The sequence below is a fragment of the Oryctolagus cuniculus genome, chromosome 4 (assembly GCF_964237555.1).
Source record: "Oryctolagus cuniculus chromosome 4, mOryCun1.1, whole genome shotgun sequence".
Classification (NCBI taxonomy): Eukaryota; Metazoa; Chordata; class Mammalia; order Lagomorpha; family Leporidae; genus Oryctolagus; species Oryctolagus cuniculus.
In genome coordinates, this window is record NC_091435.1 from 123,998,693 (window position 1) to 124,012,405 (window position 13,713).

At 43.8% G+C, this 13,713-nt stretch overlaps 1 protein-coding gene across 11 annotated transcripts in view; it reads right to left on the reverse strand.

Moving 5' to 3' along the window:
* Positions 1–13,713, reverse strand: part of LEKR1 (leucine, glutamate and lysine rich 1) — a 221,482-nt gene that overhangs the window by 207,053 nt on the left and 716 nt on the right. For 8 of the 11 annotated variants that reach the window (XM_070072606.1, XM_051818732.2, XM_017346867.3 and 5 more), the window contains one exon: positions 10,742–10,831. The exons of 1 other annotated variant lie outside the window; for it this stretch is intronic. In XM_070072606.1, coding sequence (XP_069928707.1) covers positions 10,742–10,767 — 26 coding nt within the window. In that variant the 5' untranslated portion in view covers positions 10,768–10,831. Of the gene's footprint in view, positions 1–7,475; positions 7,523–10,741; positions 10,832–13,300; positions 13,682–13,713 lie in introns of those variants that run through there. 2 more of the 11 variants (XM_051818729.2, XM_051818728.2) reach the window with 2 other exon arrangements.

Here is a 13,713-nt window from a genome sequence, read left to right on the forward strand (position 1 = left end):
GTAATTAGGATCTAAAATGCAGGTAGACTTTTTTTTTTTCATCTTGCTTCGTTTCATTTAATTTCTACCACACTTAGACCAATACATGGAAGGAACTCAGTTCATTCAAAGAGAAAGTATATCCCATGTCTTCACACGATAAGTGCCATTACTCCAGTTAGCATAGCATGGCTGAGCTTTCTTTGCACGGATATTATGCCTAATATAAAAGGTGGAAAAATTAAATGCAATGATTTAAAATGTCTTTTCCAGTAACTGGACTTCCTTCCTGCTCCTGCAAGTTGCAGATTCCATAAATCTAAAGGAAAGGCAGCAATAGTAAGCATCAAATTAAATCAATCGCATGATGAATGCTAACAGGCAGCTCAAAGAAACATGCACAAAGGGCAAAGACATATCTGGGAATTGAATGCAGTTTTTAATTAAAATGTAACAGAATGGTGGTTAATTAAGAGCTTATTGTATCTTTACTGAAAAATCTAAATGATTAACGTTAGCTAAGTTTTGAGATCTAAAAACTACAATTTAAGTCAATCATTTTCAAAAGAGATTTTGTAACAGTGTACGGTTTAAGTTAAAAGGTGGCACTGGAAAAGGGAAGAGAATCTGAAATGATTTCTAAGTACATACTTTCTTTAGCTTTTTCCAGGGAATATTCCAGGAAGATTTATCTTGCAACATTGTACTTAAGAGGGAGACTGACCACCACAAAGGTTAAAGCTGCAAGAAACCAGTTTGAATCAGATCTTCATGGTTACATGAGCATTAGCTGGCTTTCCTCATTATAATATTAAACTCTCTGCCCAGCAGAGAAGACTGTCACTATTTTTTTTTTTTAAGATTTATTTATTTATTTGAAAGTTACAGTTACACAGAGAGAGGAGAGGCAGAGAGAGAGAGAGAGAGAATGTTTTCCATCTGCTGGTTCACTCCCCAGTTGGCCACAATGGCTGGAGCTATGCTGATCTGAAGCCAGGAGCCAGGAGCTTCTTCTGGGCCTCCCAAGCGGGTGCAGGGGCCCAAGGGCTTGGACAATCCTCTACTGCTTTCCCAGGCCATAGCAGAGAGCAGGATTGGAAGTGGAGCAGCCAGGTCTCGAACTGGCCCCTATATGGAATGCCAGTGCTTCAGGCCAGGGTATCAACCTGCTGTGCCATAGCGCCGGCTCCTGCCACTATTTTTTGAAAATGCAATGTAGGGGTCAGCACTGTGGCATAGCGGGTAAAGTTGGCATCTGTAGTGCAGGCATCCTGTATGGGCTCCTGTTCGAGTCTCAGCTACTCCACTTCTGATTCGGCTCTCTACTCTGGCCTGGAAAAGCAGTGGAAGATGGCCCAAGTCCTTGGGCCCCTGCAACCTCATGGAAGACCAGGAAGAAGCTCCTGGATCCTAGCTTCAGATAGGCCCAGCTCCAGCCATTGCAGCCATTTGGGGAATGAACCAGCTTATGGAAGACCTTTCTCTCTCCCTCTCTGCCTCTGCCTATCTGTAACTCTGCCTTTCAAATAAATAAATACATTTTTTAAAAAGAAAAGAGGGGCTGTGGCGCATTAGGTTAATCCTCTGCCTGAGGCGCCAACATCCCATACAGGCGCCGGGTTCTAGTCCCGGTTGCTCCTCTTCCAGTCCAGCTCTCTGCTGTGGCCTGGGAAGGCAGTGGAGGATGGCCCAAGTGCTTGGGCCCCTGTACCCACATGGGAGACCAGGAGAAGGCACCTGGCTCCTGGCATCAGATCAGCATACCTCCAGCCTTTGCGGCCATTTGGGGAGTGAACCAAAGGAAGGAAGACCTTTCTCTCTGTCTCTCTGTCTCTCTCTCTCTCATTGTCTGTAACTCTACCTGTCAAATAAATAAAATAAATAAAAAGAAAAGAAAATGCAATGCAAGAAGAAGTATACTGCCTACATTGTATGAGCAAGAGGCACTCTCTTTTCTGCACCCTGGACAGTCCTCTAATCTTTGTTATAGAATCCTGGGCAAACAGCTTCTCAAGAAGGCAGTGTCCTTTTGGAACTGTATCTTCCCACTGCCTCCTTTACTTGTCATAAGTAAATACAAACTCTTCTCAGAGAAACTCCTGCTTGAAGCTGATTATTTGGCAACACCCAAGTAACGAACCCCTTACGCAACTGACAGAACTGGTGACCCAGATGGGACTCTCTCCCCCTCTCTCTCCTGCCACTGGAGTGTCTGAAAACCAAGAGCAAAGCAGTTGGCTGTGGCAAGCTCATTCAGAGCTTGCCTGCTGTTGGGATGCTTGCTCCTTCCTGTTAGAGTGGGAAATTTCACTTGGTACCTTGTAATTCTAGTTGTTTGCCTGAAGATCCAAAAAGTGAAGTACCCACCTGGTCCTTTTCTTCAGCACCTTGCAGAACTGAGAAGTGAGGAACCTGAGATTTCTGCTATAATATGGATCTAAGAGTTGCTAACAGTGAAAGCCAATACCAGAAGTATGCTATCAGGAAAAAAATCCAGCACCAGAGAGGGACAGCCTTTCATAAAATGTCAAAATACAAATGTTAGGTTTTGCTCCAGAAGACTGAGGATAACAAAAGGATGGCTCAGGAAATCCCTGGGCTGGATTTATCTGTGAGTGACTTATCTGGGTGACTAGACCCCGTATTTCCCCTTTTCACAGGTGTGGTACCATTTTACCAAGGTTTAGAGATCTCTACAGAGAACAGGTAGAAAATGATATAGAGACTTTCGTGTTTTACATAATCAGAGTTTTACCTTACAATCAAGACTAGCTTTATTGGAGTAGGAACTGCAATGGGAGAGAGTGGTGCTATCAGTGGGCCAGAGAGTACAGGGTTGTGGCATCCACAACCACTTCCACAAGCTCCCCTAGGGAGTTAGAAGTAATTATTAAGGAATATAAGTAATACTCAATCTGTATCTGGAGACAACCCCTCGGGAGAGTATTCCCCTTCACTGGGAACTCTTTGGGTATGCACCAATGACAACAAAATAGATGATGTTCTTTTTGTAACACAGCCTGGCCACAATATTCATTGAGAGATCTGGAAAAGTGGCTGGGTGGCTCTCTTACAATGCCATCATACAACTGGACGCAAGTTGTAAACAGGAAGAAAGATGGGAAGAGATTCCATATGTGCAGTGTTTCATAGCCCTATATCAGAATAAAGGATTTTAGAAAAAGTACAAACTGTGTAAATTAAAACTCAGTGCTCCCCATTCTAAACCTGAAGGGAAATCTCTACCCACACTAGAGTTCCCTGGGGAAAGAATCTCTTTAGATTGTAAGGGTAAAAAGAAATAAAGAAGGGCCACTTTTGGCAACTTCCCTGATCCCTGAGCCATCTCCAGCAACTAGCCCTGAGCAACGTGCATGCTGCTCCTAGCACTGACAATGTACAAAAGCCTCTACCCAACCCCCCTGACTCAACAGCCAGCCTCCCATCCACTGAAGAGGCTCATCTGACATCATCTCCAAAGCCAATCTATCCACCTTTACCCAGGAGCACTGCCAGAGTTACCTAGCACAGAACTCGCTATAAGCCTTCAGGAGATACATTTATTCCCCCTCTGCCAGATTCTAGATGAGGAAAGAGAGTTAATAAAATGTGTATGTACCACGTGGCACTTGTGACCTGTATGACTGGAAGGTAAAGGTTAAAGGCGACCTGTATGACTGGAAGGTAAAGGTTAAAGGCCTAAAAGCCAATCCTGAGGAATTTCTGCTACTAACATAGTGCATTTTTAAAATCTGCAATCCCATCTGGCAGATATTCAAACCTTAATAACCACCTTCTGACAGTAAAGGAAAAGGCAGCTGTGCAGGCAAAGGCTGGGGAGGAAGCTGACGAGCGGCATGCCGATCAGTCTGGTCACTTGATGTGGTGGCCAAGCAAGGGATGGAGCCCAGTGATGGTCCCAAGTTAGGACACCCAATATACCAGCATATCTACAGCAACTACAGCAGTATAGGAATATGTTGCCAAAAGGCATGCCAGAATTAAGCAGCCCTTCCCCCCTCCTCCAATAGAAATCCAGGGAAGTCAGGTAATACAAAACACCTACTTTATATTTCAAAGTCCTTGACATCTAGAAAAGGCCTTAAAAATTGGCTATTGGTCTTGAAACCAATCCCTCTCAACTGGAAAAAATTTCTTTTAAGGTTTTCAGCAAGTGAGAAGATAAGAAGGATGACAAAAAGATGAAAAGGCAGGCAACATAATTGGACATTGCTCTCCAGTCTCCTCCAGGTAACCCAGGAGGATGAGGGAAGCCACCACAGGTAAGTAATCCTAGCCCCCAACAAAGGACCAACAATGAGTCACAGCTAAGCTAGTTCCTAACCAATGTGCACACTGCAAGCAGGAATGATGCTGGAAAAGGGACTTTCTGAACAGTTTAAGCTTAAGGCAAACCTAATTCCCTTCAGCTTCCTTTGATAGGAGAGATTGATGGTGGTCAGATGCCCCCTGAATGGCTCTTCATGATAAAACCTGAATCTCCCTGAAAAGCTCCAGGTTACCCTAAATAGAGAAGGGGAGAAAGTCCAGTTTTTGCTTAACAAAGGAGCCACATACTTGCGTTGCTTACTACACAGGGTTCTCTAAGAGGGTGTGTAATATTAAAGGAGTATCAACAAAAGGAGATAAGAGGCTTGAGCCTGACTTGGAAAGTAGGTTCTAATGTTCTGATTCAGTCTTTTCTACATGTCCTTGAGCACCTCATTGCAGCCTTGGGAAGAGGTCTGCTAACTAGATTGGGTGCTACCATGTATTTTAATCAAAACTGAATACAGGCATGGACATTTGGCCTAGCAATTAAGCTGCCACTTGGCAGCCTGCATCCCATACTGGAGTGTCTGGGTTTAAGTCCCAGCTCAGCTCCCAATGCCAGCTGCTTGCTGATGCACACCCTGGGATGCAGCAGGTGGTTCAAGTGGTTAGTCCTGGTACCCATATGGGAGATGTGGGTTGGGATCTGGCTTCTGGCTTCGGTTCCTAGTACAGGGCCACCACAAGCATTTGGAGAGTGAAGCAGCAGATGGGAGACTAGCATTCATTCCCTCTCACTCCCTCTCTCACTCCCTCTGTGGTGTGTGTGTGTGTGTCTCCTCTCTAAGTAATTAACTAACTTTAAAAAAATAAAGTAGAAGTCCAAAAGGGCAGAATTCTTGGCTATTCTCCATGAAGCACCTAAAGATGCTGAAATGATAAATTATTTCTTCAAGTTTTTTAGTTCAAATTCATCCAGAAGTAGGGGCTCAGGGTCAGGTATGATGATGCCCAACCTATATAGGTAATACTAAGGTAGACTGATCACTGGCCCAGAGTTAAACAATATCTTTCAAGACCCAAAGGAATAGCCAGGATTTTACCAGGCTTAAACAGACTCCTCAGTCAACTACTGATCAGGCCCTAAAGATACTCTTCTAACACCCTCTACTACCTGCCATGAACGCAGGGTCTGATAAATATAGGTGTCCGTACAGGACTTGAGGGCCATGAATGAAGCAGTTCAGAACAACCATCCCATAGTACCCAGTCCCTATATCTTGTCTAATTTGCCAGGGGATAACAGGTATTATACTGTTCTAGACTTAAAAGATGCATTCTTAGGGCCAGTGCTGTGGCACAGTGGGTAAAGCTACCACCTACAGTGCCAGCATCTCATATGGGCACTGGTTTGAGACCCAGCTGCTCCACTTCTGATCCCGCTCTCTGCCATGGCCTGGGAAAGCTGTAGAAAATGGCCCAAGTCCTTATGCCCATTCAACCATGTGGGAGACCCAGAAGAAGCTCCTGGCTCCTGGCTTAGAATCGGCTCAGCTCTGGCCATTGCAGCCAACTGGGGAGTGAACCAGCAGACGGAAGACCTCTCTCTCTCTCTACCTCTCCTCTCTCTGTGTAACTCTGACTTTCAAATAAATAAATAAATCTTTAAAACAAAATGTATTCTCTTGCATTCTCCTAGAACTGAAATCTCAAAAGCTATCTGTCTTTGAGCATCAAGACTCAAAAGTTCATCAGAAGTTGCAATATTGTTGCACTGTTCTGCCACAGGTTTAAAATTTCTTCTACAATTTTTTGAGGAAGTTTTGAGTAAAGACCTGAGGGGAATACAGTAAGAAAAGGAGAAAGGATGCCATTCTTATGGCTAGCCCCTCAAAACTGCTTCTGCTGAAAGCATCATGCAAATCCTGAGTTATCTGGCAGAGAAGCGATATAAAATACCAAATGAAAAAGCACATGGGTATGCATTTGGCATGGTGGTTAAAACACTGCTTGGGACACCTGCATCCCATATCTGTGTGCCTCGTTCAATTACTGGCTATTCTGTTTGCTATTACAGCTTCTTGCTAATGCTCACCCTGGGAGGCAACAGGTAATGGCCCAAGTACTTGGTTCCCTGTCACCTGTGTGGGAGATGTGGCTTGAGTTCCTGACTCCTGGCTTTCAGCCTGGCCCAACCCTTGCTGTTGCAGGCATTTAGGGCCATGAACCAGTGAATGGAAGATCTATCTCTGTTTCTCTAGGCATGTCAAATAAATAAAAAGTATTTTCTAAACTGGTAAAGATTTTAAAAATGTTTAAGAAAGAAAAAGCACATATTTTCAAGGAAATTTTAAAGTATTTAGGGTTTAAAACATCCAAAGGACAGCAAAGCCTTCCCAAGGCTGCAATTGGGCAATCTGTAACTTGGCTCAGTCCAAGACCAGAAAACAATTACAGGGACTCCTGAGACTAGCCAGCTTCTGCTGCATTTGGATATCTAGCTGTGGTCTAATAGCAAAACCACTTTATGTTAAAAGGAAAGGAAAAATGACCTCTGTGAGTGGGATAAACAATGCCATCAGGCCTTTATAAAGCTAAAAGAACTCTTGTCAGAAGTCCCCACCCACTTTGGGACTGCCTGAACTAAAAAAGCTCTGCAACCTGTGTGTCTATATACCTGCAAAACAAGTGGGGATCGTGACCCAAATGTTGGACCATTAATACAAGTAAATTTTGTTTTCCAAAAACGTTAAATACAGTGTTCTGAGGATGGCCACTCTGCCTATGGGCAGTTGTAGCCACCTTTTTGCTAATTAGAGAGGCAGAAAAGCTAACTAGGGGACTGCCCCTATCTAGATGCCACTACAGGTGACAAACATTTTAGAAACAAATGAGCAACATTAGTTGATTGGTGGCTGAATGCTGCAGATACTCCAAAGCACCCTAAAATCCTATCAGACTCTGAATCCTCCACACTGCCGCCAGTGTCTCAGGACCCCTAGCACACGACTGCTCTGAAGTGACAGACCTAGTGTACTCAAGCGGGACAGATTGCAAGAGAAACATGATGCATAGATGGCAGCAGTTTTCTGGTAAATGGTCAGTGGAGTACAGTATATGCAGCTGTGTCTTTACATGGAACTGCTGAAGCTAAGAGTTTCCCTCCAGGGATGTCTGTACAGAAAGGCAGAGATAATAGCCCTGACTAGGGCACTAGAACTTACACTGGCTTCAGGCATGCTTTCTCAGTGGTCCACGCTGATGGGACCATCTGGAAAGAAAAAAGACTCTTAAATGCTAACAACGAAGCAATTAAATATGATTTAGAAAATTTCAGACTGCTACCAGCTGTAGAAAACACTAAAGAAATAGCTGTTGGGGCCAGCGCTCTGGCATGGCAGGTAAAGCCGCCGCCTGCAGTGCCGGCTGCTCCACTTGTGATCCAGCTCTCTGCCATGGGCTGCCAGAATAGTAGAGGATAGCCCAGGTGCTTGGGCCCCTGCACTCCAGGGTGGGAAACTAGAAAAGGTTGCTGGTTCCTGGCTTCGGATCAGCTCAGTTCTGGCCATTGCAGCCATCTGGGTAGTGAACCAGTGGACGAAAGACCTTTCTCTCTGTCTCTCCCTCTCTCTGTCTGCAACTCTACTCTCAAATAAATAATTTTTAAAAAAGAAGGAAATAGCTGTTTTACACTGTAAAGGACAGCAAACAGGAAATTCTGAAGTAATAAAAGGAACAACTTAGCCAAGGCTGCAGCAAAGTGAACAGCCTTGACAGAGGAGATTCTCCAATCACTGCTCACATCTTCCCCGACCCATTGTAAGCCTCAGCCTAAGTACTCTCCAGCAGACTCACAGAAAGCTTTGAAAGAAAGGATTCCTGTCTCGGAGGGATGGATGGTAACAAAAGAGGAAAAGTGTAGATACCCCCCGGACCTAGGTTTGGCACTCTTAAGTATGTCCATGATTCTACTAATTACGACAAACAGACAATGTGTAATGACAACCCCAGGGATGAAGAAATGTGTAGCTAAAATTTCTCCCATATTTAGTTTGGCAATCCATGCTTTGTTACTATAATTTTTTAAAATATTTATTTATTTATTTGAAAGTCAAGAGTTATACAGAGAGAGAAGGAGAGGCAGAGAGAGAGAGAGAGGCATCTTCTATCCACTGGTTCACTCCCCAATTGATCACAACAGCCAGAGCTGCCCTGATCCAAAGCCAGGAGCCAGGAGCATCCTCTGGGTCTTCCCACGTGGGTGCAGGGGCCCAAGGACTTAGGCCATCTTTCCCAGGCCATAGCAGAGAGCTGGATCGGAAGTGGAGCAGGGGCTGGCGCTATGGCTTAACGGGTAAAGCTGCCGCCTGTAGTGCCAGCATCCCATACGGGCACCGGTTTGAGTCCTGGCTGCTCCATTTCTGATCTCTCTCTCTCTCTCTCTCTCTCTCCCTCTCTACCTCTCTTTCTCTCTGTGTAACTCTGATTTTCAAGTAAATAAATAAATCTTAAAAAAAAAAAAAAAAAAAGAAGAAGAAGAAGAAGTGGCACAGGCGGGACTTGAACCAGCGCCCATATGGGATGCTGGCACTTCAGGAGGCAGCTTTACCCCCTATACCACAGCACTGGCCCCAATAGTATAATTTTTATGTCAGAGGAAAGAATGAGTCCACTGATAGGGGTGTCACCAAGTAGTCAACTTCAAGCATGAGTTACTTATAAGGAAGCTTTTATTTACTTGTGAAAATGGAAGTGGAAAGATACATTTCCTGAAAAGAACCGCCTCCGTAAGTAATTTGCTAGGGCTTTTATAGCAAGAAGTAGGGGAGTGTACAAGATGCAGAAGAGAAGGGAGAGGCACCAGTGTTGTGGCATAGTGGGTTAAGCTGCTGCCTGCCACAACAACATCCCATATGAGCGACGATTCAAGTCCCAGCTGCTCCACTTCCATTCTAACTTCCTGCTAATTTACCTGGGGAAGCAGCAGAAAATGGCCCAAGTACTTGGGCCCTTGCAGCCACATGGGAGACCTGGATGAAGCTCCTGGCTCCTGCATTTGGCCTGGCCCAGACCCAAATGTTACAGTCATTTGGGGAGTGCATCAGCAGATGGAAGCTTTCTCTCTCTTTCTTCTTGCTCTAACTCTGTGTCTCTCCTTCTCTCTGTAACTCTGCCTTTCAAATAAACAAATAAATCTGATATTAAAAAAATAAAAAATATGGAGCCGGCGCCGTGGCTCAATAGGCTAATCCTCCACCTTGCGGCGCCGGCACACCGGGTTCTAGTCCCGGTTGGGGCGCCGGATTCTGTCCCGGTTGCCCCTCTTCCAGGCCAGCTCTCTGCTATGGCCAGGGAGTGCAGTGGAGGATGGCCCAGGTGCTTGGGCCCTGCACCCCATGGGAGACCAGGAAAAGCACCTGGCTCCTGGCTCCTGCCAGGATCAGCGCGGTGCGCCGGCTGCAGCGGCGGCCATTGGAGGGTGAACCAGCGGCAAAAGGAAGACCTTTCTCTCTCTGTCTCTCTCTCTCTCACTGTCCACTCTGCCTGTCAAAAAAAAATAAAAAAAATAAATAAATAAAAAAATAAAATAAAAAAATAAAAAATATGAAAGAAAAGAGGGTACTTCTTAAGCACACATCTGTCTGAGGACAGGTATGAACTAATAGGGAAGCGATAGCATAGAAACCATGAAAAATTGTTTATTAACAATATTTAACAAATTAATATACATACAAATTCCATACATATATCTGAAAGGTGTTTTGTGGCAGCCTTACAAAAGGGCTTAAAGTAGTGCCTGTCATACAGTAACTGCATAGAAATGATGTAGGTAAAATTGTGTTAAGAGAAAAACTTAAAAATCTAGCATCAGGGGCCAGTACTGTGGTACAGTGGGTTAAAGCCCTGGCCTAAAACGCTGGCATCCCATATGGACACCGGTTCTAGTCCCAGCTGCTCCTCTTCCAATCCAGCTCTCTGCTATGGCCTGGGAAAGCAGTGGGAGATGCTCAAGTCCTTGGGGCCCTGCACCCACGTTGGAGACCCGGAAGAAGCTCCTGGCTCTGGATCGGTGCAGCTATGGCCATTGCGGCCATCTGGGGAGTGAACCAGTGGATGGAAGACCTCTCTCTCTGTATCTACCTCTCTCTGTAACTCTTTAAAATAAATAAAATAAATCTTAAAAAAAATCTAGCATCATATTATGGACATTTCTGAAGCTTTCTTTTCAGTAGGGATCCAAATGACCTTGTCAAATGCTATACTGTAATTGACCCATCTGTCTTGTTTCATAGGAACAAATACTCCTTGCACTAAATGGAATTCTGTAAGTCTGCCCATTGTGATTATTCTCCCTCCTACCCTACTAATTTATTGCAAATCCTGTGACCAAAATAAGTATAAAAGTTCTGAATTCACTCCTCTGGATGTCTGGGTTATCTGTTGAAATGTTCCTGATGTTATGCTATAATAACACAATCTAGTATCATACCTTTTGGATTTCTTCAGGTAAGGCATGCATGGGAATATGACGATCCATAATTTCCAAAAATATTCTGGGGAAGCTCTGAGGCAAAAGAACCTGAAAACATTGATGATTGCCATCAGAAATGAGATACCATGAAGAAAACTCAAATAAAATCATTTATTAGTTCTTAGGAGTATTTGGGGATGAATGCTTGTAACTGTTTCAACAGATGTTTGGCTGTTAGAAGGTACAGCAGAGGTCTTCTCAGTTATTAGGCCAATAGAACAAGAAAGAGTTATAGAGATTGCTGAGTTAAATAAGGTATTTTCTCTTTTGTTAGAATTGTACAGAATAATAGTAATTTTTGGTGCGACTAATTATTTGTTTTACATATACAGAATAACTAAAAATTCAAATAGACTCATCTATTACAGTCCCTTTAAAAAAAGAAAAACTTCTTCCTGAAAAGCTACTAGGAAAAATATCTAAATATAGTATTTTAGTTCAGCAGATAAGCAAAGCAGTTATGGCATGAATGCTTGTTTAAACGATATACAGGAAATAAGAAGGGTTACCAGATTAAGTATGATATGCAGGCATTGGAGAGTCATCAATGCATCAGAAGGCAAGGACCAATTTTATATAAGATGAACATTTATATAATTTTATGTATTCTAATAGATCTTCATTTCTTAGTAAAAGCAACTCAATTAGAAAACTCTAGTATTATGTAAGTTTTCATAAAACCATGGAAAATGGGGGAGCACTTTCAGTTTTTTGTTTTAACCCTCCCCAAAAATGGAGAAAGAATAGACAATCCAGTTTCCTGAGTACAGCATGAGTATGTGTATCTAAGGAGCTGGGGGAGGGGAGGGGCAGCAGGGTCAGATGACACAGGCCTAACTTCTTAGCAAGGAAGAAGGCCTGAGGGCCATGAGTTATTGTAGGCAAGAACCATCTAGGAGTTCAGAAAAGGAAAATGTCTTCTATTTTGTATGTGGGTGGGGAGTTAGTGAAAGCCTCCTGGTCTATGCTTGATCAGGACAGATTTTGACAAATGAAGAGTAAAGAGGCATACAACTCTATCATTGAAAGCAACTCCAGCCACAGCAAGGGGACAGGGAAATTGTAGTTGACAAACAGTCCTGTCTGTAGTGGCACTCTATTTTTGCAATTGCACAACCACTGGAGGAAGGGAGAATGCCTCATTCCCTGTGTTAGTACAAAGATTCCTCATTCAATGAGGTGCTGTTCAACACAACTGGTAGCTTTGGAATCTGCAAGGAGGAAGGCCTACACCTCCGGGAATTGAGAAGTCCCTATCTGTACTTGCGGGGAAGAAAAGTCCTGGTCAAGGTCCCTGCAGGTGCCTAAAGGTCAACCAGTGAGGATCAGACCCGCCTCAACCTTTAACCCCCATGCCCTGAATCTATAAAAGGAGCTCTCCCAATCTCTGATGCATGACTTCGCCGGCCCCCGCTCTGTTGCTCTGTTGGGACCAGGGAACCTCGCCCGGGAGCGGAACCCCAATAAAAGCCTGTGAATTAATTGATTCGTCTGCCTGGGAAGATTTGTTATGCGCCGGACACCTTGCAATAACTAATAGGCTGTCTCATCCCATAACACAATGTGGGGTGTGTGTTTTCAGTAGTCATCCTGACATGTGTCCAGACAGCCAAGAACATAATCTGATGTTTGGCAGGTTGTCACAGTCATGTGGCAAGAACTCAGAAGGCTCATTTCTGGCGTTTTAAGGTGGATTTCCCATCAGTAAAATAAAATGGTACCAACTTCAATTCTATTGGGAGTTCTTTTCTTAACATTACCAACCAAATCGAAAAGCTCATCTATTTACTTTTATTTAAAAGACAAGAGATTTCCTATCTGGGATTTCACTCCCCCAAATGCCCACAACAGCTGAGGCTGGGCCAAGCCAAAGCCAGGAGCTAGGTGCTCAATCCAGGTGTCCCATTTGGGTGGCAGGGACCCAACTGTGTTAATTCATCAGCTGTGTAGGGTCTATATTAGCAGGAGAGAGGAAGCTAGAATCTTGGAGTGGAACCAGTCCTCAAACCCAGGCACTCAAGGATGGACTGTGGACATCCCAGGTGTGGTCCTAACTGCTGGGCCTAATACCATCCTCCACATCCCCCTTTAAAAGTTTCATCTAGAAAAGTATTTGAGAACACACAATCCGAGCAATAGTATAAACTAAGGTATTAGTGGAACTGTTTTATTCAGTATCTTTACAGAGAATCTATACCAACTTACGACATTTACTATACCAAGGGGAGGAATTAGCACATTCTGATTATTGAGGATAAATCAAAAATAAAATTTCCTGCCAGCCCAGAAAACTCTCCACAATGCAGAAGGAAAGCACATTTATTCTTAAGATTTTAGACTTGAAAGTACATCACTGCCTATCTGCTACTGAGATTCCAAAGAAAACCCACTCTTTTTCTACAGCAAGGAAACACATGTATCAGTTACAGGTCCTTAAGAAAAGTGGTAATTTGTCCTCATAGAAGAAAATTCAACACAGTTTGCTATCCATTCTTTTAGCGTTCATCTGAAATTTACCTGGTGGTTGGGGGTAGCCTTTTGTCCTAGCTAACTGCCTCCATCCTAAGGAATCAGGTGGTTGCAGCTGGGGAGTAAAGCACCTAAACTCTCAAGGTGACAGGGAGATAGGGCCACTATCGTTCCTGATGATTACATTTCAAAGAAATAGCTTCCTGGGTCTTCAAAGATTTGCTACAAATGAAAGGAGAGAAAGCTTTCACAAAATACTAGGTTTCTCAAGGAAAGAAAGGGTTCTCTTTCCCCTTTGGTAACGGAGGAAATGTGTAATTTTAAATATACTCTCATTAAGTTGACATTAGTTTGCGTGTTTTTACGACTTTCGCACCACGCTTGTGTAGCCTGCCCTCTGGCAAGAGGAGCGGAGGTAAGTGGCCGAAGCTACGAAGGTGTTTGTGAACCTGCTCTCTAAC